Below are 22095 nucleotides of genomic sequence, written 5' to 3'. Positions count from 1 at the left end.
TCCTGAGCTTACACCCCAACCCTGTTATTGTTATGGGGGGGGGGAAGCAGACATCTTAAATGCCCTCCCACTTTTAATGTCTCATCTGCTTTGGCCTGTATGGTTAGATTGTGATAGTTAAAGGGACACTGAAGCAAATGCATAGACAGTACCAGATCATTAGCAACATCAGCTGAATTTCCTGAAATTCTAAATTGGTGGCCTCCATCTCAACCTTTATTTAAAAGCAGCAGGTTGGGGTTATTCGCTGATGGATGTGTGTGTGCGTATGTTTTATGTTGGTGGATGTGTTTTCCAGGCATCGTGTTCCATTACAGAGCCATCTCCACCCGGTACACTTTGGACTTTGAGAAGGCCAAGCAGGCATGCATCCAGAACAGTGCTGTCATTGCAACTCCTGAGCAGCTACAGGCTGCCTATGATGACGGCTTTGACCAGTGTGATGCTGGTTGGTTGGCTGATCAGACTGTCAGGTAAGCAGCTGGCAGGGGATTCTGGATGTCGGGGAAGGGCAGGGAGAAGCGAAGATGACTGAGCACACTCCTTGAAGCCATAGCTCAGTTGCTCTTTCACTCCCCTCTCCCTTTTTGAAGAGGAGCGGGGACTTGCTTGAGGCCTCTGGAGACCTCTAGAGGCCAGACGGGATGGCCTGGTGGGCTGAACTTGGCCCAGGGGCTGGAGGTTCCCCCTTCCTGCTGTACACACGGATACGGTCAGATTAGCCATGATGAAAACTCAAGTTGTGTAATGGATAAGGAATCAGAGAATGGACAGAGGGCCAAGCAATTAGGGTTATTTCTCTCCTTGCCACTGGATGAAAAGGCATTTTATCTTGCATTTCCTGTTCCATACACATACAGCTGTAGATGCAAATTCTGCTTAGGTCCTGTTTGTCCCCCTTTGTTCTTCAAGAAATTATTTCCATTGCAGAGCTAGACAGCAGATACAATTTGTCTCATACACATGCAATGAAGATTAGTCTTACAGAATCTCTCACTGAATTAGGTACCCAATGCACCATCCCCGAGAAGGTTGTTATGGTGACAAGGATGAATTTCCTGGAGTGAGAACATATGGCGTTCGCGAAACGGATGAGACATATGATGTGTATTGTTATGCAGATGAGATGGAAGGTAATTATTTGTTTGCTTATTTAACTTCTTTATACTCCACTCTTTATGGAGTGGGTCCATAAGACATCATTGGGTCTTTATGGCAACTTGTAGTCCAAGTTAAAACCATTTACAATCTGCTATAAACCAACCATCTAAGGGCCAAGCTACACCTGAAGTTAAACAAATGTAGTTTGTTTGTTTCAAAGTATTTTAGCTGCTTTTCAAGGCTCAGCCTTCACAAAGGGACATACAGATGGTGTGTGACCAGGTGCAATAGAAATAGTATATATAAAATATAAATGTACATTCCTACAAAATAGAAATGTACACACACTGTTCTGGACCTGCAAGCAACTTGGGGTCTCACTTCAAGGTGGCATGGAACAGGAAGCTCTTCAAGCCCCCTCTAAATACAAGTACTGAAGGGGTCAAGTGTAGGTCCATCGGAAAGCAGTTTCAGCAGTGTTGCAGCAACCTCCAAAAAGGCCCTGACTCCCATACACAGCTACCTAACCAATTTTAATGGTAGGCACTCAAGAAGGGGACCTGGGGAAGATCATAGTGTAGGGGCAGGATTTTATTGGTGGAGATTATCTATCGGATCACCTGACCCCAAGCCATCTAGGAGTCAAAGGTTAAGGCCAGGACTTTGAATTGAATCTGGAAGCCTACTGGTAGCTAATGTTGTTAGTGCAAAATCTGAGTTATGTGTTCTGACTTTCTGACCACCATCAGCATCCAAGCAGCCACATTTTGCACCATCGGTAGCTTACAAAGCAGAGGCAGCCCCATGTAAAGTACATCAACTGTCTATTTTGGAGGTAACCAGCTCATGGGTAACCATGTCCAGATATGAACGTTCCAGATAGGGCTGCAGCTGGCACACAAGCCGGGGCTTGTAAAAAGCACACCTGGCCTCTGTTACTACCCGTGTCTCTCCAGACAGTGATGAATCCAGGAGCACCACCAACCTGTGCACTTGGTCCTTCAAGGGCCATGCAACCTTATCCAGGACCAGTTTCACAACACTGTCCAGGAGTCCCACATCCTTCTTGGGATTCAAAGGTGGAAAAGAGAGGTAGAGCCATGTGTCATCTGTGTATTGTTGATATCAAAGTCTAAACCCACCAAATGACTTCTCCAAGTGGCTTCATATCGATGTTGAAGAGGTACATAGTGTCGGGAGCACCCTTGCTGCCTTCTGAAATCCTCAAGTAGCCAGAATCAACACAGAGATGATAGGGCTCTTTTCCAAGGCTTTATTTCATTTCAACCTAATGATGCTTACAGTTGCTAATTGCCTGAGCCTAATGAGGGAAACTTAAGAGAGCTGCCTATCCAGGGTTTCTAGCCTTAGGGAATCAGTTGGTCTCCATTTGGAGGGAAAAGGTGGGAAGCCTCTGAACTTAAGAGCTAGGAGGCAAAAGTCCACCCCTTTCCCGTGGGGCATCGGGGCACAACTGTTGACGTTGCGCCAAGTGGGCTGAGCGCCTCCTCTCAGCACCCTTCATCTCCCGCTTGTCCCTGCACCAGTGCCTCGCGTCCAGAAGCTCCAGTTGTTCCTCCCCCTGCCTGCCAGGGTTGCTATCACTCTCAGGAATGTGAGCAGGGAGGGGCTATCCCTCTGGCGGTGCCTCTGAACAGCGTGCGGGTTCCTTTCCCATGGTTTCTATCTCTTCCTCAGAATCAGAACTGCTTTGGGGCTCTATGGGCTCTGATCCAACCCTGACACATAGGAAGCTGCCTTAGACTGAGCCAGAGCATGGGGCCATCTAGCCCAGTAGTGTCAACACTGACTGGCAGCAGCTCTCCAGGGTTTCAGGCAGAGTTTTTTCCAGCCCTACCTGGAGATGCCAGGGATTGAACCTGGGACCTTCTGCATGCAAAGCAGGTGCTCCACCACTGAGCTATAGCCCAGGATGGAACCCTGAGACAGGTGGGAAAAGGGGAAACATTTTGCTGAATATGCCATGGGGGAACATAATACTTTTCTGAGAAATGGTGGCTTAGTTTATACTGAATTAAACTGTATTGTTGGTTCATACTGTTGGATGAAGGAGGCAGTGGACTGGGAGAAAAGAGGGAGAGGGGGTCCAGAAGGGGAAAGGGCCAAGCCCATCCTTTCTTTCAATAATATTAAAACATATTGGGTGTAGGGATAGATGCACATGTCAATTTTGGTTTCTCTCAGTTTCTCAGATTCCCAATCTTATGTGTGCTTCATCTAGAGCTTTGAGAATGTCTCCAGTCTTAAGTTCGGTTCATCCTGAACTTAGAGATTTTTTTTTTAAGTATGCATGAAAATTCATCCTCATTTTTCTGCAAATTTCTCATAAAACACCCATTTTGTATACATGTTTACCTAATATACACTTTTTTTGCAAGCAATTGTCCTAATATAATGCACTTTTAATGTTATTTCCCCTAATATACACATTTGTGTACACATTTTTGTTTGAAGAACTCCTTTGCAAAATTTGGAGAAGTGTGACTTTAAAAGGATAACTGTGTTTTGGTTCACATGGTGGTTTCAAAGAATGAATTTCTCTCCCATCTCTAACTGGGTTGGATCCACAGCTGTGCCCCAGATCTACCACTTTTTCATGGGTGATGAAACTGTGGAGAGGGTAATTTTACCAAACGTTTGCAAGGTGAGGACTGAAAATCTAGGGATAACCTAGCCACAGTAGTACATGCGCTGGTAACTTCCCAATTAGACTACTGCAATGCACTTTATATGGGGCTGCCCTTGAAGACGACTCTGAAGTTGCAGCTAACGCAAAATGCAGCAGCTAGACTGCTGGTCAGAACACCCCATAAAAACCATATAACAGCAGTTTTAAAGGAATTGCACTGGCTGCCAATATGCTTCCAGTCAGAATACAAGTTTTTGGTGATAACATTTAAAGCCCTAAGATGCTTGGGGCCTTGATATTTGAGGGAGCGCCTCTCCCTATATATGCCTAGGGATGGCAGAGAAGTCCACCACAGATTTCAGTAAGACAGAATGCACTGGCATTCAGCCCCCCGAAATCCGTGGTAGAACGGCCTGCTACCCCCCGTCCCCCTGCAGATTCCCCCCAGGCCGAAGCTTACCTGGGGTGGATGTTCCAGACAGCGGCAGCAGCAGCAGCGGTGGCAGCTGGTCTTTCGACCACCTGCCGTGGCCACCATTTGCATCCTGGTCTTTGCCGTGATAGGCTACATAAGTATTTACATAGCCTATCACAGCAAGCCAAGCAACAAAAAAAAGCGGCGTATGCAAATGGCGGCGGTTACGGCGGCCGCCATTTGCATTCCCTATTTTTCACTGTTTTAGCCTACGTAATATTTACGTAGGCTATTACGGCGAAAAGAAAGGGGAACGCAAATAGCGTAGTGGGAGCTATTTGTGTTCCTTTTTTTCCCGCCATTTTAGCATACGTAAATATTTATGTAAGCTATTACAGCGAAAAAAAGGAACGAAAATAGCGCCCACTATGCTATTTGTGTCCCCCCCTTTTTTTTGCCATAATAGCCTATGTAAATATTTACGTAGGCTAAAATGGCGAAAAATAGGAAACGTAAATGGCGGCCGCCGTAGCCGCCGCCATTTGCGTACGCTGTGTTGTTTTTGTTGTTTTGCCCAGCTGTGATAGGCTACGCAAATACTTACGTAGCCTATCATGGCAGCCTGGCTGGTTGCAAATGGCGGCTACTACGGCGGCTGCCATTTGCGTCCGCAGCAGCCCGTCCGCGGCCAGAAGTCTGGCTGTGGACAGCCCTGGCCGGCTGCTCCGCGGAGCGGTCGCGGAGCACAGCTGGCTGGGCAGGATTCCGGTGGGGAAGGACCGGATTGCCTCCCCCCCCATCGAGGATTCCGGAGGGAGGGACGGAGCGCCTCCCCCCCACCTCGAATCAATTCCACGAAAAGGTAAGTGACTTTCGTGCATACTTATATATGCCTGCCTGAGAACTGAGATCAGATGGAGGGGCCCTCCTCTCCATCCCACCAGTATGAGACATACACTATGGTGGGACGTGGGAGAGGGCCTTCTCTGCTGTGGTACCCCGGTTGTAGAATGCCCTCCCCTTGGAGGCCAGATTGGCGCAGACATTGGTCTCATTTCAATGCCAAGTAAAAACATGGCTTTTTACCAAAGTCTTTGAGGGTTAAATGCATTCCCTAGCACATTGTTTTAACTGTTTTACTGTTTTAGATTTTAAGTGGTATTAGCTTGTTTAATAGTTTAATATGTTTTTAGGTGTTTAAATTATTTAATGGTTTTAATGGTTCTATATATTTTAAATTGTTTTATTGTGTGCTATTTGGTTTTAATTTTTGTGAACCACCCAGAGAGCTTCGGCTATTGGGCGGTATAGAAATGAAATGAAATGAATGAATAAATAAATAAATAAATAAATAAAGTGTATTGTTTTACACAGTTTAAATTGATTTTATCTGTACGTCACCCTGAGATCTTCATGATATAGGGTGGGATAGAAATGTTTTAAATAAATTAATAAATAAAATCTCCCAGCAGTTCAAGGAGAGTCCCCAAAAGATCATTCTCAGACATTTCTTTTCTCAGAAATGTTGGTTCAGTTCTAAAAGGCCATCCTCCTTTCCCTTCAATCCCTTGGCCCCATGAGTGATCTAAGAAAAGGGACTGGATGGAAAAGGCTGATAAAGTTTCCATGCAAAAGGTAGGGATGCAAGCTTGCCACTAATCCTTGCTTTCATTGGTTTGTGATTATTGTAGGTAAAGTCTTCTATGCCACCTCCTCAGAGAAGTTCACCTTCCCGGAAGCTGCGGAGAAATGCCGCAGCCTTGGCGCTCGTCTGGCCACAACGGGAGAGCTGTATCTGGCCTGGAAAGATGGCATGGATGTCTGCAGCGCCGGCTGGCTGGCGGATCGCAGCGTTCGGTACCCCATCAACAAGCCACGGCCCACTTGTGGTGGCAACCTGGTGGGGGTACGCACAGTGTACCTCTATGTCAACCAGACAGGGTATCCTTACCCCCACTCCCGCTATGATGCCATCTGTTATACTGGTGAGTAGGGATGAATTATTCTCTTTCTGTTCCATGTCAATTTTGTATGCATTCAATGAGAAGTCCATTCCATCCCATTTTCTGCCACAACAAGAAGAGCATTTAAAAAGCACACCAAAAATCACATTTAAATTGAACATCTATTTCCCTAAAATAGACATTTTGTATGCATTTTCCTAAAATTGTTTCCCACTAAAATACACAGTTTTATGTATTCCCACTAAAATATACATTTTTGTATGTATTTTTCTCTAAAATATATCTTTTTGTATGCATTTCCCCCTAAAATACATACTTTTATGCATTTCCCCCCAAATATGCATTTTTGTATTTGTTTTCCTTAAAATACACATTTTTGCCTGCCTTTTTGAGTGGAGAACTGCATTGCAAAATCTGGAGAAGTGCATCATCTGAAGGATCACTGTATTAGCCTGGGAAGTCTGGATAAGATCAATTCACTTTAAAAATACAGACTAAATGCAATTCTCCAGCATATTGAAAATGTGAGGTCTTGATCATTTCCATATACTTTGGTAACTCTGCTATCAGAGAAATATGAGAATGGAAGGGCTCATCTCCAACCTACATGCCCAAGGGCAATTCTGTTGATTTTAATAGGTCTACTTTAGACTGGAGACTGAGGATCACAACCAAAGTGCTATTAACAGTACAATCCTAGACATGCCTGCTCAGAAGTAAGTCCCACTGAGTTCTGCAGGGTCCACACAGTTGATTTCCACCACGCGCCTCCCTTCAAAAACAAAAACAAAAATGGCCTGGTGCTTCAAGATAGCCACCATTTTGGTCTAGCCTCCATTTTGATTTAACACAAAATGCCCCCATCATCCCAGGGCATTGTGGGAAATTAAACAGTAGTGTAGGGGTAAAACTGTGAAGTGCAGGCACTTATTATGACAGTCCCCACAACCACGCCCCGAAGGAGAGTCCAAAGATGCAGGCAGCAAAAAATCCATATCAACAAACAGGTTTTAGCAGTTTTTATCTCTGTCAGGAGCAAGCCTTTTGGAAAGCTAACAGGTCTTAATTGGCCTTTCAGAACCAGGCCATCCAAAAAAATGCTTTGCATTATAACAGGAACAGCTCACAACAATATATTGTTGCAGGGCAAATCCATCCCTCACATGTCAGCTTCTGTAAGGACTGCAGCTAAGCTCAGAGGGAACAGGGAAGGCTGGGGGACTTCGGTGGGTGGCAGATGAAGTCATAAGAACATCAGAACATCAGAAGAGCCCTAAGGCTGGATCAGAACAAGGGTCCATCTAGTCCAGCATTCTGTTCACACAGTGGCCAACCAGCTGTTGACCAGGAACCCACAAGCAGGGCATGAGCGCAACAGCATCCTCCCACCCATGTTCCCCAGCAACTGGTGTACATAGGCTCACTGCCTCTGGTACTGAAGGTAGCACATAGCCATCAAGATTATTAGCCTTTGACTAGCAGTCATAGTTCCTGCTAATCAAAAGTCCTGGTGCCCCAACCCAACTCCACTACAACACTGTAATTAAAATAGTTGCTCGATCCAGCTGCTCAGAGCATTGTTGCTGCCCACTGTCACCAAATAAGTCCACCAAGGTTCACTGTCGGAAGAGGCGGCCCACCAGAAGGCAGTTTGCCCCAGGCCCCTCCAATCCCTGAAGAAGGTGATCTCCCCATCCTTACTTCTCTCATCAGCTCAGCGTTTTGCTCATGTTCTAGGTGGTGACTTTGGCACGATCGTCCATGAGAAGTTCACAGAAGACACAATCGATGAACTGGGCAGTGGTTTCACCATCCAGACTGTGATTGAGACAGATGTTGAGCTGGAATTTCCACGCAATGCCACAGAGGAGGAAGCCCGGGGGAGCATTGCGACCTTGGAGCCGATCGACTTTACAGCCACCACCTCCGAGGTGGATGAAGGCTTCACGGCAACTCCAGAACTCTTTGCTATTGGCGTCACCGATGAGGCAGAGAACAGGACTGAGGAGGGAATCTGGGAGGGTCCAGGAAATGCTACTATTTCAATCCTGGATGCTCTTTTCACCACTGATACCCCAGAGGTGAGCTCCGTGGAAGACAGCTTATGGGCGACAGTAACACCAGAACTGGAATCCGCCTTGCCGTTTACAGTGGAAGATCAAATTGTGCCAGGATCCACTGCTCCTGATATTGCTCTTGTTCCCAGGGAGCCCATCCTTCCCAAAGGTATGTGGCAATATAACCCAGTGGTGGTAGCAATGTGTCACACCTTCAATATTCTATGGCTGGGGTGTTGAACTTCAGGACTGCAGGCCAAATTTGACCCAGCTGGGGCCCCAATCTATCCCTCTGGAGTTCCTGAGATGAGCCCATCACCTTTCCCCTGGTCCTGCCCTTTTGCCTTGGTCCTGCCCCTTTCCCTGGTCCTACCCCTTTCCCCTGACCACCAATTGTTTTGTGGTTTCACAACTTCGCACTGTTTTTTCCCATTGTAAAAGGCTGGAATTAGAGCTGTGCACAAATGGCCTCTCAAAACTCTCCAGCCTATTTGTGGGCAGAAAAGGTGGGGAGGGGGACAATTTCATGGAATTTCTCCCATTTAATCCAGCCTTCCCCAGCCTGATGCCCTCCAGATGTTCTGGACTTCAACTCCCATCAGACCCAGCCAGCATGGTCAATGTCAGGAGTGCTGGGAATTATAGTCCAAAATATCTGGAGGGCTGGGCACCAGATCAGAGAAGACTGACCTAATCCCATTGGTTGTGGTGGCAACCCACATGATGTTGTCAATGAAGTCATAATATATGATGTCACATCCATGTGTAAACAAAAGACTCATGGTTTGCCACAGCTCCTCAGGTTAAATGGCAGTGTGGGCAATGAAATTCCAGAGGAGCAATGCGAATGTTTGGTTAAATGATTGTGGGAGATTATTTGGTTGTGTCAAGTGGATGCCAGGGTGCAGAAGGGCCCACCAGCACTTATGCCTACCCTGGCTTAACAGCCATGGTTGGTGTTGGTGGTAGCAGTGGATGATCATATAAACTTCCCATAATTCACCTGATATACAAGTGCTCTGGAGTATTATGAGAAATTAAAATGGTGCCCTCCACCCTGTGGGAGCAGCCATTTTGATTTCCCACCATGCCTCAGAGCAGCACTACATCAGAGGCATTGTGGGAAATGTAAATGGCCAACCATTGTCCAAGGTAAGCCCATAACTGGGAGGAAGAACAAGGTGTCCCTCAAACCTTGCTACCCAAAGTACTACTTTGAACCGAATTTCAAAATTATAGACATTTTGGCACAGTTGTAGTGGAAACTCAGCCCAAGCATTGATGTATTCAAGCTCAATGCCCCTTCAGTTCTTTTCTTCTTTTCTCAACAGGTGTCATCTTTCATTACCGACCATCCACCAATAGATATTCCCTGACTTTTGTCAAAGCTCAGCAAGCCTGCCTGGATAATAACGCTGTTATCGCCACTCCTGAACAACTGCAGGCTGCCTATGAGGATGGTTACGATCAATGTGATGCTGGCTGGCTGAGAGACCAGACAGTCAGGTAAGGACAGACAGTGACTCAGCTAAGGAGGGGAATGTCTAGCTACTTCCCACTTGTGAATCGGTCTCCTTAATTTTAGGGAAGGTTATGACCATCCTGAATTAAGGTCAGTGGCAGTACTGGGACTGAATTATGAGTTCGTTCTACCATGTTCAGCTTCTCCTGGACAGAGATAGCTTGGTAACAGTGGTACAGGTGCTAGTAACCTCAAAACTGGATTACTTCAATGCACTCTATGTGGGGCTGCCCTTAATGTTGGTCCAGAAACTGCAGCTCGTTTCTTGGTTGTTGGTTCTTGTTGTTGGTTGTTGTCACAAGCTGCCCATTTTCAGCATGTAATTCCTTTGCTGATGGAATTGCTTCCTGTTCACTACCAGGCCAGGTTTAAATGCATAAAGCCCTAAACAGCTTGGGACTAGGGATGTCAGAGGAATCCTTCGGGGTGAGGTGGGGGTTAAGTTTGTTGAGCTTTCAGCAGTTCAGCCCCCTGGACTCCAGCTGACTTACCCATGAGCTGGCCCAATTCCATCTGTATCAAATCAGGCCAGTCCATGGATGTTCAGGTTTGTTCTTTTTTCTTAAATCACCATTTATGCTAATTGCAGCCACAATTTATGCAAATGTTGGCCTTGATTTGCTTAATTTGCACAAATTTCAGCCTCAATGTGTTTAATTTGTGCAAATTGCACCTGCAATTTGCATAAATGGCAATTTTAAGGGGAAAATGAGAAAGTTCCCGGATTTTGGAGAAAAGCCTGTGGCTCGGCTCACAAATGCAAGCCAGGCTGGGGGCTCTGGGGAAATCAGCAAGCCCCAAAAGGGCTAGATTTCCCCGTGATGACCATCCCTCCTTGAGACCAGAATATTTGAGAAAGCTCATTCACCCTTGCCAGCCTGCCTGGTGAGTGAGATCATGGGATGATGCACTCCTGGAGGTTCCACATGGACCTGTGGTCCATTTGGACTCCACTGTGAGTAGAGCTTTAAGGGCACAATCCTATGCAAATAGGTGGCCACCTCCGAACTCGGAAGCAACCGCCTATCCAATGCAGAGCAGGAAAAGCACAGAGGGGATCGTTCCCTCCACACTCCTCCTGCCCTGCATTTTCGGCTAGACAGCTGCTTTCAGCTGTCTAGCCACAGGGTGGCAAAGCAGGGGAGGAGGCTGCCGGATGACACATAGGATATGTCGTACCAGCATTTCCGCCTTCCCCACCCCAGAACGACCCCAGAACACCCCGTTTCAGCCGTTCCATGCTCCTCTTGCAAGAGTGGAGCATTTATTTATTTATTTATTTATTTATTTCATTTCTATACCGCCCAATAGCCGAAGCTCTCTGGGCGGTTCACAAAAACTAAAACCAAACAACACACAAATGTGAGCATGGAGTTGTTCCGCACTGCCTGTGAGGCAGTGAAGAATGGGGGGAAGGTCAGTTCTCTGGGAAATGACCTCAGAGCACGGGCTCCAAGGACAGTTCCTGGAAAACAAGATATCCTATGGCCGTCTAGTTGCTGACTAACGGCCATAAGATTGCTCCCTAGTGCACTGGCTCCCTCTCTGTAGAATTCCCTGCCAGTTGATGTCAGATGGGCACCAACATTGCTTTGTTTTCAGCACCTGCTAAAGATATTTTTATTTAAACAAACTTTTCCTGAATCAGCCACACTTTTATTGGTATAACTTGATTTTAAGTATTTGCATTGCTTTGTATTTTGCCTCTTTCTTCTTTAACGTTCACTGCTTGGGAATCCTGTTTAGACATAAAGCAGTTCGTCCCCCAAATCCGCACAAATCTTACACCCAATGCCTCCCCATTGTCCAAGCCACCTATTCTGCACTGCCTTCTCGGTTGCCACTCCATTTTTGCTGCCATAAACTGAGGCCAAAGTGGTACAATCGAGATACAGATTTACTGCCTCCTTGAGAACCTGGCCCAAGAGGCTTCTAGCACTCTCTAGAAAATGCTTCCTGACATCCCTAGGCTGAGACGCAAGACTGCTAGAGATATGCCCTTTGAGGTTTTGAAAGCAACGGTGCAGTTCTGTGTCTGTCTCTGAGCTAGCCTCCAAACCATGTCCTGAACCGCCTCCAAACCTTCCCAGCAAGATGTTTATACTGAAGCTGTCAACTCACAGGAGTGTTCCAAATTCTTTACATTGCAGAAGGAGAGGCTGCCTGCAGTGCAGTTAAGCAGACCTGAAAAGTGATGTGCCACTGTAGTCTGAAAACATTCTTCATTACCGTGTGTGCATGGGGGGGGGGAGTCCCACACACATACCCACAAATTGAAGGTCTATTTCCAATGGATTTTCAAATCATACAAAGGACCTGGGTGCTCTTAAGCGCTCTTAACGTTATTCAAGAGATAGCTGGGGTAGCATAAGTGGCTAAGGCTGAGCTGGGAAATCTCAGTACAAATACCACCAAGCTGTCAGACTCACAGCATCAGTATCTGGCAACCTCAGGCAACAGCTGAGATCCCAACACTCTGCCAGGGCCCACCAATGTTGACAGGAAGGTGCTTTATAGCAAGTAGGACCACTGCTCCATCTTCGCCAGTATTGTCTAGGCTGATGGACAGCAGCTCTCTAGAGCTTCAGAAGGAGTCCTTCCCAAGCCTACATGGAGATGCCGGCAACCGAACCTGATGTAGGAGGAGGCCCACGAGGGGGCACTTCACCAAAAGCCTCCTCAATCCTGGATCCAGCCCTGAGGTCAGGCTGAATCAAGTTTGGGCTGGATCCAGATTTAGTCATACTTAGAGTAGACCCACTGAAATCAATGAGGCTTAAGTTAGTCATGACTAACTTAAGTCCCATTAATTTCAATGGGACTATTCTAGGTATGACTTAGTCTGGATCCAACCCTTTGTCTTAATCATGCTTCTGCTCCATCAACTTTCTTCTCTCTCACACCTGCAATTTAGGAACAACAACAACAACAACAAATAATGGTTGCAATATTTAGTCAATTAATTTGGATCAACTAGAATGGCATCCCCCCCCCCAATTAATCAGTCTGCAGACTTAAAATATGTTATTATTTTGTTATTTTGTTTTATTTATTATTTTGTTATTATTATGTATCATTATTTTGATACAGGAAGTTATAAAAACTGCAGGTGGGAAGCTGCATTTTAAAAGAGGTATTCCCCCCTATATGAGTGAGGAAAAGCAGAATGTTTCTTCTGAGACAGAACCTGCTGTGGCTTGTAGGACATATATATGTATTGGCTAAAAACAAAGTTTTTTTATAAAATCATTTATTTATTTTGAAGGCTTCTATGCTGCTTTCAGGATAAGAAGGTCCCCTTAAAGCAGCATATAATCCAAAGTTTATAAGACACAATACAATAGTGCAATCAAATATCCCATACTAAAATAATATACCAGTTAATGATCCACAACTTAATCAGCTAGAAGAGCAGTGTAAACAGAACATGAGCCTAATCAATCTAACATCCAAAAGAGTTTCAAGATAAATAATTAAACCTTCCCCAAACCACAATTGGACTGAAACAAAAATGACTACAGAGTTCATCTAAAAGACAACAAAAAGGGGCCAAACATACATTTCCTGGAAAGGAGTTCCCAAAATGGGGAGCCACTACTGAAAAGGCTCTATCCCATGTCCCTGCCAACCTGATTGTACTTACTGGTGGGTCTGCAACCAGTCCTTCTGAAGTTGATCTCAAGACTTGGACATTCTTCTTTGAGTGCAAGTGGTCAATCAAGTAGCCTGCTAACAAACTGTATGCTATTTTCTAGAGCTCTATTCGTTGTTCTCAGATGTAGATTAAAGCAATAAATGGAACTAAAACTGATAGCAATAAGAAACGAAGATTTCTTTTAATTGAGTGCTATTATTGTTATTGTTATTACCATCCATGTGCACAGTGCTTTACAGTGTAAAATAAACAGAAAATGACTAGCAAGGGACATGTGAGGTCTTCGATGACCATGACCCTCCCTTGTCCATCTTGGCCAGGTACCCCATCGTGGTTCCACGGAGCAAATGTGAAGGAGACAAGGATGATATCCCAGGTGTGCGGACATATGGGATGCGACCTGCATCAGAGATGTTTGATGTATACTGCTATATCGACAGACTGAATGGTAAATTTTCTTGTACAGCAGCAGTATTGAACCTCTTTCAGCCCAAGAGCCAATTTCCATTTTAGAGAGGCTTTGGGGGGCTGCATCCCATTGCTGGGGGGGGGGAGCAAAGGCAAATGGGTAGAGGCCAAAACGTCCAGCATATTTTATCTTAAAGCGCTTCCTGCCAATAACTAAGGCTTAGGAGAGTCATTTCAACTAGGGATGGCACCGGCCTCTGGTTGAGGCTTGAAGCTCGGTGATTTCTTGCTGGCTTGGCCCTCCCCAGATGCCAGTCCATGGATCCCTGTGCTTGCCTGACTCTACATGCGCTGAGCTGGGCAAGTGTGCAGCTGCACGTTCTCTCACCGAGCTGCCATTTTGCATAAAAATGGCAGCTTGACCTTTTTCCTAGAGGGCCATTTATGCAAATGGAGGCTGCAAAGTGGCCATTTGAACAGCATTACGGGTGTGAATGGACCATTTACTTCTGTAAGTTTGCGTAAATGGCTGCTTTACAGCCACCATTTGCATAATTGGCCCTTTACGAAAATGGCTGAGCCACCCTTTTTATGCAAAACGGCAGCTCAGTGAAGGAGGGAGTGGGCAGCTGTGCACTGCTTGCCAGCCGCCCACATGGACTGCCTGGCAACTTGCCGCATATGGCGAGCAGGTTCAGCCAGCAGCAGGGTCCAACGAGCAGTGTGTGGGATGAGCTACGGTGAGTTCACCCATCCCTAATTTCAACCTTTTAGAATGGGGATAAAACAGCATCAAAGTTTGGAGACCACCAAACCATTAGGGGGGAAAGGGGAGAGGCCAGGAGAAGGGGGCATGTCCATCTGGGGGACAGATTGGCACCCCTGGCAGCCCGGTTTCTGGCCCTGGATCCGATGTTCTGCACCCCCATTCTATGAAATATAAGGGGAGGTAGTCTTCATTTGAATATATGCAGGCATATACATACGTCAGACATATTCATGGGAAATTAGTAACATCTGAGCCAAGAACTCATGCTTAACTGTTTTATCCCTAGGTGAGGTCTTCTTTGCAACACAGACAGAACAGTTCACCTTACTGGAAGCCCAAGAATACTGTGAGAGCCAGAATGCCTCTCTGGCTTCCACTGGACAACTCTATGCTGCCTGGAGACTGGGCCTGGATGACTGCCGTGCCGGCTGGCTGGCTGATGGTAGTCTCCGATATCCCATTGTCAACCCACGTCCTGCGTGTGGTGGAGAGAAGCCTGGTGTGAGAACCACCTACTTGTACCCCAATCAGACGGGATTCCCTGACCCACAAACTAAACACCATGCCTTCTGTTTCAGAGGTACTATCCTTCTCCTCCTTGTCATAGAAGGTTTTTCAAGCCTTGTGGAGACAGAGTAAGACCAGGCCATGGGTTGGGTCCAGACTGAGTCATATTTAGTCATTGGAGCTATTCACACAACATGCTAACTCACACTCAGTGAGTGAGTGTGGGTTGTTTTGAACCGCAGGTTGTTTGTTGAACCATGGGTTAGCATGTTGTTTGGACACAGCACGTTTTCTGCAGGTGGAGTTATCGTGTTGTCTGAACGCAGCCAGGATGGCTTGTTAACCATGCAGTGTGGCTTGTTAACCACCCAGAACAACCCAATAACAAACTGTGGGTTCTCAACGTAGCTTGTCCAAGAAAACAAGCCACACTGCATGGTTAACAAGTCACCCTGGCTGCATTCAGACAACATGCTAACCCACTGTTCAACAAACAACCCATAGTTCAAAACAAACCAATTTCAGCATCATTGAAATCGATGGGACTTGCACTGGTCATGACTAACTGAAGGGCCATTAATTTCAAAGGGTCTACTCTAAATACAACAAAGTCTGGGTCCAGCCTATAGTTTGGGATGCTGGAGAATGTCATTCAATGCACGTTTTTAAATGAACTGGCTTAATTTGCACTCAGACTAATATGGAGATTGAAACACCGTTATCCTTTGGACTGCTCACCTTTCCTAATTTTGTGATACAGTTCTAGGATTAAAAAAGTGTACCAAAATGCATATTGTAGGGGAAAATGTGTAAAAACAAAAATGCTTCTTTTAAGGGGGAAATGTGTACAAAAATGAGTATTTAGGGAGAAATGCATACTATTTAAAAGTGAATGTGTGTGTGTGTGTAATTTGGGGGGGGGGTTGTTGTTTTTAAACATAGAAAATGGGATGGGATGGACACAGGCAAAAGACTGAACACAGGCAAAACTGACCCAGACAAGAAATAGACCAATCCTTCCAATCCTACCCATAGTATTCCAGAAGGGAAGAACCATGTGAATGATTTCCAAAGAATGAAACAGTGGACGCTTTTTAGCAGAGGAAGTAAAAATATGATGGGCATGGTAGAAGATTGTAAGATTATATAGGAGAGATTGAAACAAATCTGGACCAGATTCGGGGGAGTGCAGCAGGGATGAAAGGAAGGGGAAATCCTGTGGCCCATGTAGAAGTCCACTCATGTTACATTGGCTGTAGCCCAGAGTACTGAAACTTGGGCTGTGCAATGGAACCAATTGGCACTAGATTTAAGACCTCACTTTGAATACTGTATCCAGTTCTGGACACCATCCTTTAAGAAGGATTCAGGTAAATTGGAATGAGTTCAGAGAAGAGGCAACAAAGATGATCAGGGAACTAGAAACTAAATCCTACGAGGAAAGTTTGAAGGAACTGGCCTGGGTATGTTTAGCCTTCAGAGAGGATAATGTGTCAGTGATCTCCATTGATACATTCAGCTAAGAGTAATCAAGCTATGTACATGACAGCTGTGAAACTGCTTAGCATTAGGGTTATTGTCGCTGTCTTTATCTGTAATTCCATAAGAAAAGCCATATATAATATGGGGGGTGGGGGGATATCAGACATGATATCCTTGGATTAGGGATGGATGGATCAGTCTATTTCTAGTCTGTTATCAGTTCTGCATGTTTTCTAAGTCTGTTCTGTCCCATTTCCCCATTAATCTGTGATTTATTTGTTTTTTTAAAAGAATCCATATGAAAAGAGTCTACATGTATTTAAATGTGAACATTTGTTTTCTCCCAAAATATGCATTTCCAAGGGCACAATCCTATGCATGTTTAGACAGAAAAAAGGCCTACAATTCCCAGCATGCCCCAGCCTTTTTCTGACTAAGTATGCATAGGATTGCTCCTTAAATGTATTTTATTATGCATTTTTTTACACTTTTTGGGGGGGAGCCAAGAACTGCATGGCAAAATTCAGAGAAGTGCAAAATCCAAAGAATAACCTCATTATGATCCACACATTAGCCCAGGAGGTGCAGATCAGGTTGGTTCACTTTGAAATGTCAACTGAACAAAATCCTCAAGCGTCCCCGCCTTGGACATTCCCGACCCTGATTCTTCTCTTTCAGCTCTACCATCTCTGTATGAGGACATAATAGAGGAGGATCTCATTGCAGCCCAGCTGGTCCCTGGGGTTGAGGAAGTCCCTTCTGGGGAAGAAACAACTGTGGAAATGGAGTTTGCCACTGATTCTGCAAATCAGACCGAGTGGGGAACACAAGTATTTCCAACAGACATATCATTGTTATCTGGTAGGTCAAGTCCCATGCTTTAACTCTGTAGCCCCATTCAGGACAGATGTGACCTCTGTGTGCATCCTATGTGTAATGGCATCATGCTGGAATAGCGACCTATGTGCAGAGGAACCAAAGTACGTAGGCCCAACCTGCAAGACAGTAACCCCAATTCTGCCAGCCTGTGGACTCCAGACAGGCCCAGGTGCAGGCATACCAAGGGGTGGTGTGATTTTGATCCTGCACTACAGGAAATCCCTAAAAATGCCCACCACACACACACACACAGAGAGAGAGAGAGAGAGAGAGCATCTGCTGTGGCTGCAGCACTGCCTGGGATTTCCTTTGCACTAACAAGAAAAACCCCAGGGATTCCCTTGCTAACACTAGCGAAGGAATTCCTTCCCTTATCTCTGATATTTGATGAGAGATTGGAGAAGGGAAGGAGTTCCCTTGCTAGCAAGAGAGCACTAGCACTAGTGAAGGAATCCCCACATTTGTGTGTGTGTGTTTTGTGTGTGTGTATATATCTATATACTTGTGTATACTTGTTTGTGTATGTGTTTGTGTGTGTATGTGGACAGGCACACACATGTGTGGCCCCCTGATGCTGCTTGATGCAGCCCTTGGGGCCAAAAAGTTTGTGCACACCTGCCCAATATGATAGAGCCATGTCTGAATAAGGCTCATCTCTATACTGGTGTCATGAAAGTTGAAGGTAGCTCTAGGATTTATTTACATCCATTGCTTTCTCATAGGAGGCTCCTGTAATGGCATAGCTCAGTGGCAAAGCACCTGGTTGGCATACTGAAAGTCCCCCGTTCAATCCCTGGTACCTCCCATTAAAAGAATCAGGTAGCAGGTCATGATAAAGACCTCTGCCTGAAATCTTGGAGAGCCACTGCCAGTCAGATACACAATACTAGCCTAGAGGGAGAAATAATAGATGACAGCTTCCTGTGTATAGAACAGCTTCGTGTGTTCCTCTGATGGCCTGGTGGTTCAGGATCTCCCTGGATAACTACTAACAATCTGGAGAGTTCTTATTTAAAAAAAAAAACACACACAATGACTGCAACTCCCATCATCTGCCACCATCAGCAAGGCTGATGGGAGTTGCAGTCCAACAACATTGGGAGGTCCATTGGGAGGAGTAGGTTGCCTACTCCTGGTCTAGCAGGAAGAGCTGGGTCAGGGGGAAGGAGAGCTATTGCTGTGCCTAAATAATGTTGGTAGTTCAAAAGCTCTGCAAAAGGAAGTATTTAAATACTTCCTGTTCTAGGAGCTGACTTCCTGCTATCATAGCTTCTAGGAGTGAAGTCTGAAAGTAGCCTAAATTGATGTTTCTTTTGTGTTGTGTGAGAAATTAACTAAGATTTGTTTAATCTGGTCTCTCTCTCCCACACTTCTTTAAGTGAGCCCATCAGCTGTTCCTCCCCCAGTCGATGTGATACCTGATGAAACAAGTGCAGAAGCTCCAATCACAGAGACATCTGTTTCTGGGTGGACATCTGGAGCTCCAGATTTAAGTGGAATGATTGAGCCTAGTGGAGAACCCTCTGGATTTGGAGAAAGTGGATTTCCTTCTGGAGCCCCAGATTTCAGCGAGCTCCCTTCTGGAGAGAGTGGGCTACCATCAGGAGAGATAAGTGGCCTGTCTTCCGGCATAATTGAAGTCAGCATCTTGCCTTCTGGAGATGAAGAATTATCAGGGATCGGCTCGGGAATCCAAGAGGGAGTACCTGGACTTCAAGAAGGCAAAGGCACTGAAGAAATTAGTGGGTTGCCTTCTGGATTTAGTGGAGAGGGTTCTGCTGTTGACCTTTTCAGTGGCTTGCCATCTGGAGAGTATGATTACAGTGGTCTCACATCTGGATTCCCTACTGTGTCTCTTGTGAATGCCACTTTGGTGGAAGTTGTAACCACAGCAACAGAAAGGGAAATGGAAGGGAAAGGAACAATTGGCGTCAGTGGAGATGGAGACATATCAGGTGTGCCCTCTGCTGAGTGGGACCTTAGTGGGATAACGAGTGGGTTGCCCTCTGGAACTGACACCAGTGGAATAACTGATATCAGTGGGCTTTCCTCTGCACTTGATATCAGTGGGGAGCTGTCTGGGATGCCAGATATCAGTGGATTACCATCAGGACTTGACATTAGTGGACAACCATCTGGTCTACCAGATATCAGTGGGTTATCCTCAGGAATTGACTTCAGTGGAGCACCTTTTGGGATACCTGATATCAGTGGTTTTGTGGACCTAAGTGGCCAAGCTTCAGCTACTGATGGAAGCGGCGAACCTTCAGGAGTCACCTTTATAGATGCTAGTTTGTTTGAAGTGACGACCCCTTCAACTAAAGAAGAAGAAGGGAAAGGGTTTGTAGAAATAAGTGGATTGCCTTCAGGAGATGAAGATCTATCAGGCACAGTGTCTGGAATTTTAGATGTGAGTGGTCAGCCTTCTGGTCAAATAGACTTCAGTGGGTGGACTTCAGGAGTTCATGAAGTCAGTGGACTTCCAAGTGGACTAACAGAACTGAGTGGAGAAAGTTCTGGTGTTGGTCTCACCAGTGGCTTGCCATCTGGAATTTATGATTATAGCGGGGTCTCATCTGGGTTTCCCACAGTCTCTCTTGTGGATACAACTTTGGTGGAAGTTGTAACACAACCATCTGTTGCCCAGGAACTAGGAGAAGGGACATCTGGGGTATTAGAAATCAGTGGTTTCCCTTCAGGAGAGAGGGAAACATCTGGAGAAGTATATGGCGTGATGACAGCTAGTGGATTACCATCAGAGACAGTTGACATCAGTGGCACATCATCAGGCATTCCATATTTCAGTGGAGAAATTGCTGGTGTCACTGACTTAAGTGGAGAGTCCTCAACTGTAGCTGGTACTAGCGGTGATGCTTCTGGAATCCCAGAAATCACCTTAGTCACTTCTGATTTAGTAGAAGCTGTGACCACCCCAGGGGTTTCACAGGAACTGGCTGGTGGAACAGAGGCAGTGCCACATTTTCCTGAATCAAGTGGGGAAGCCTCCACAACTAGTGGGGAGACTTCTGCATATCCGGAAAGTACCATCAAATCCCCCGAATATCATGATATTAGTGATGAAACGTCCACATTTCATGAACCTGGTGTAGAAGCCTCTACTATTCATGAAACCAGTGGTGAAGCCTCAGCGTTGCCAGAAAGCCACCTAGAAATGTCAACCCTTTATGAAACGAGTAGCGAAACCTCTGCATTACCTGAAAGCTACCCAGAAACATCTGGGGCACCTATTGTCAGTGGCTTGCCTTCTGGGGCATTTGAAGAAAGGAGCCAAATTCATGGGGATAGCTCAGGGCCACCCCCTCACCCAGTCTCAGATGTTCCAGAGAAACCTGGCACTGATAATCCAGATGCTGAACTAACTGAGCACTCCAAGCTTCTAGATGAGACCCAAGCTGAAACAGAAGCCTATACACCTGTAATACTGGGATTGGAAACAGAAGGTGTGGCTATTCCAGAGGTTCCTCCAACACCACCTACTCCCACTGATGTCATGCATGAAGTTTCACCAGAGGTGACTGATGAGACTGAGGACACTGCACAAGGTATAGTTAAAAATATATGTACACTAGATCCTTCAGTAGTCAGTCCTGGTTATCTGAATCTCCTGAATGTTTATTTATTTCTTACATTTCTATACTGCCCAATAGCCGAAGCTGTCTGGGTGGTTCACAAGCCACATCCTGCCCTTACCTCTCCTTTGCTGTACTCCCTTTCATCCATAGGATCTCACAAAGAACCTCATTCCTGCTCACACAAATGACTGAATATCTAAACATTGTGGAAGTCCATTTGGACATATTTGAGTCCCCTTCATCCTTTCTAGCATTTAGCAAGAAGCTACCTGTGTCTTGATGACATGACATTCTAGGTCAGCCTTCCCCAACCTGGTGCCCTCCAGATATGTTCTCCTATGACTCCCATCATCCCAACCCAGCATAGCAAATAGCCATGATGGCTGGGGATGATGTGAGTTTTAGTGCAACGTAACTGGAAACTGTTGGTTCTTTCTTTGTGTGTGCTTCTAGGTCTGCAGAACACTGAGAAGGTGTCAATATTATTCTCCTCTTGGTGTACCAGTGGCCTTGATGTACAGATAAGCCAGGCCTAATGTGACCTGGGAGCATCCTGCAGGATTCTCCTCTGAAGTCTCCAGCATCTGAAAGGAGGCAGTAACATCTCTCATTCCAGCATCTCAAATCCCTTTTATTTATTTGAGGAGAGCTCTTGTAGTAAAAAGCTCTCCTCAGAGGAGAACTGATGAAGTTTAACAGTAACTCAGGTTCAAAGAACTGCTTTCACTGAAGTTATTTCCTAGCAAAATACATTTGCGTACATAGTTTGCCAGCCAACCACAGAGTCGCTCAGTGTAATTGACCTCACTCCTGGCTAATGCTTAATTGCACTCAGTTTCCTCAATTTTGATCTAGGCACTAACTTAGCACTAGCGTGGTTCTGGTCTAAACTATGAGTTCTCAAAATATCCTATGAGATGGCTTTCTCCTTTGTGTTTCAGTTAGGATATTGTTGCAGCCAAGCAACTGACAGCAATCTTTGCTTCTCAGTGTGTTTCTAAAGTGGCTGGTTGGTTGGGAGGTTGCTGGGTTACTGAACCAACCCTCCAAGTACAATGGTTTCAGTGGCCTAATTTTCTTCATGTCCTGATCG

At 45.6% G+C, this 22095-nt stretch overlaps 1 protein-coding gene across 1 annotated transcript in view; it reads left to right on the top strand.

Moving 5' to 3' along the window:
• ACAN (aggrecan) overlaps positions 1-22095 on the top strand; it is a 60059-nt gene that overhangs the window by 5475 nt on the left and 32489 nt on the right. Inside the window, exons 3-11 of the mRNA XM_084816443.1 lie at positions 299-473; positions 1006-1133; positions 5858-6151; positions 7868-8356; positions 9519-9693; positions 13685-13812; positions 14828-15121; positions 17209-17391; positions 18789-20972. Of these exons, the coding sequence (XP_084672569.1) occupies positions 299-473; positions 1006-1133; positions 5858-6151; positions 7868-8356; positions 9519-9693; positions 13685-13812; positions 14828-15121; positions 17209-17391; positions 18789-20972 (4050 nt within the window). The remainder of the gene's footprint in view (positions 1-298; positions 474-1005; positions 1134-5857; positions 6152-7867; positions 8357-9518; positions 9694-13684; positions 13813-14827; positions 15122-17208; positions 17392-18788; positions 20973-22095) is intronic.

Source organism: Heloderma suspectum, chromosome 11 (assembly GCF_057233095.1).
Source record: "Heloderma suspectum isolate Gila_16-S chromosome 11, 16-S_ref, whole genome shotgun sequence".
In the NCBI taxonomy this organism is placed as follows: Eukaryota; Metazoa; Chordata; class Lepidosauria; order Squamata; family Helodermatidae; genus Heloderma; species Heloderma suspectum.
The sequence above is the reverse complement of the archived record's forward strand: the minus strand, read 5'-3'. Positions and strand labels throughout refer to the sequence as shown.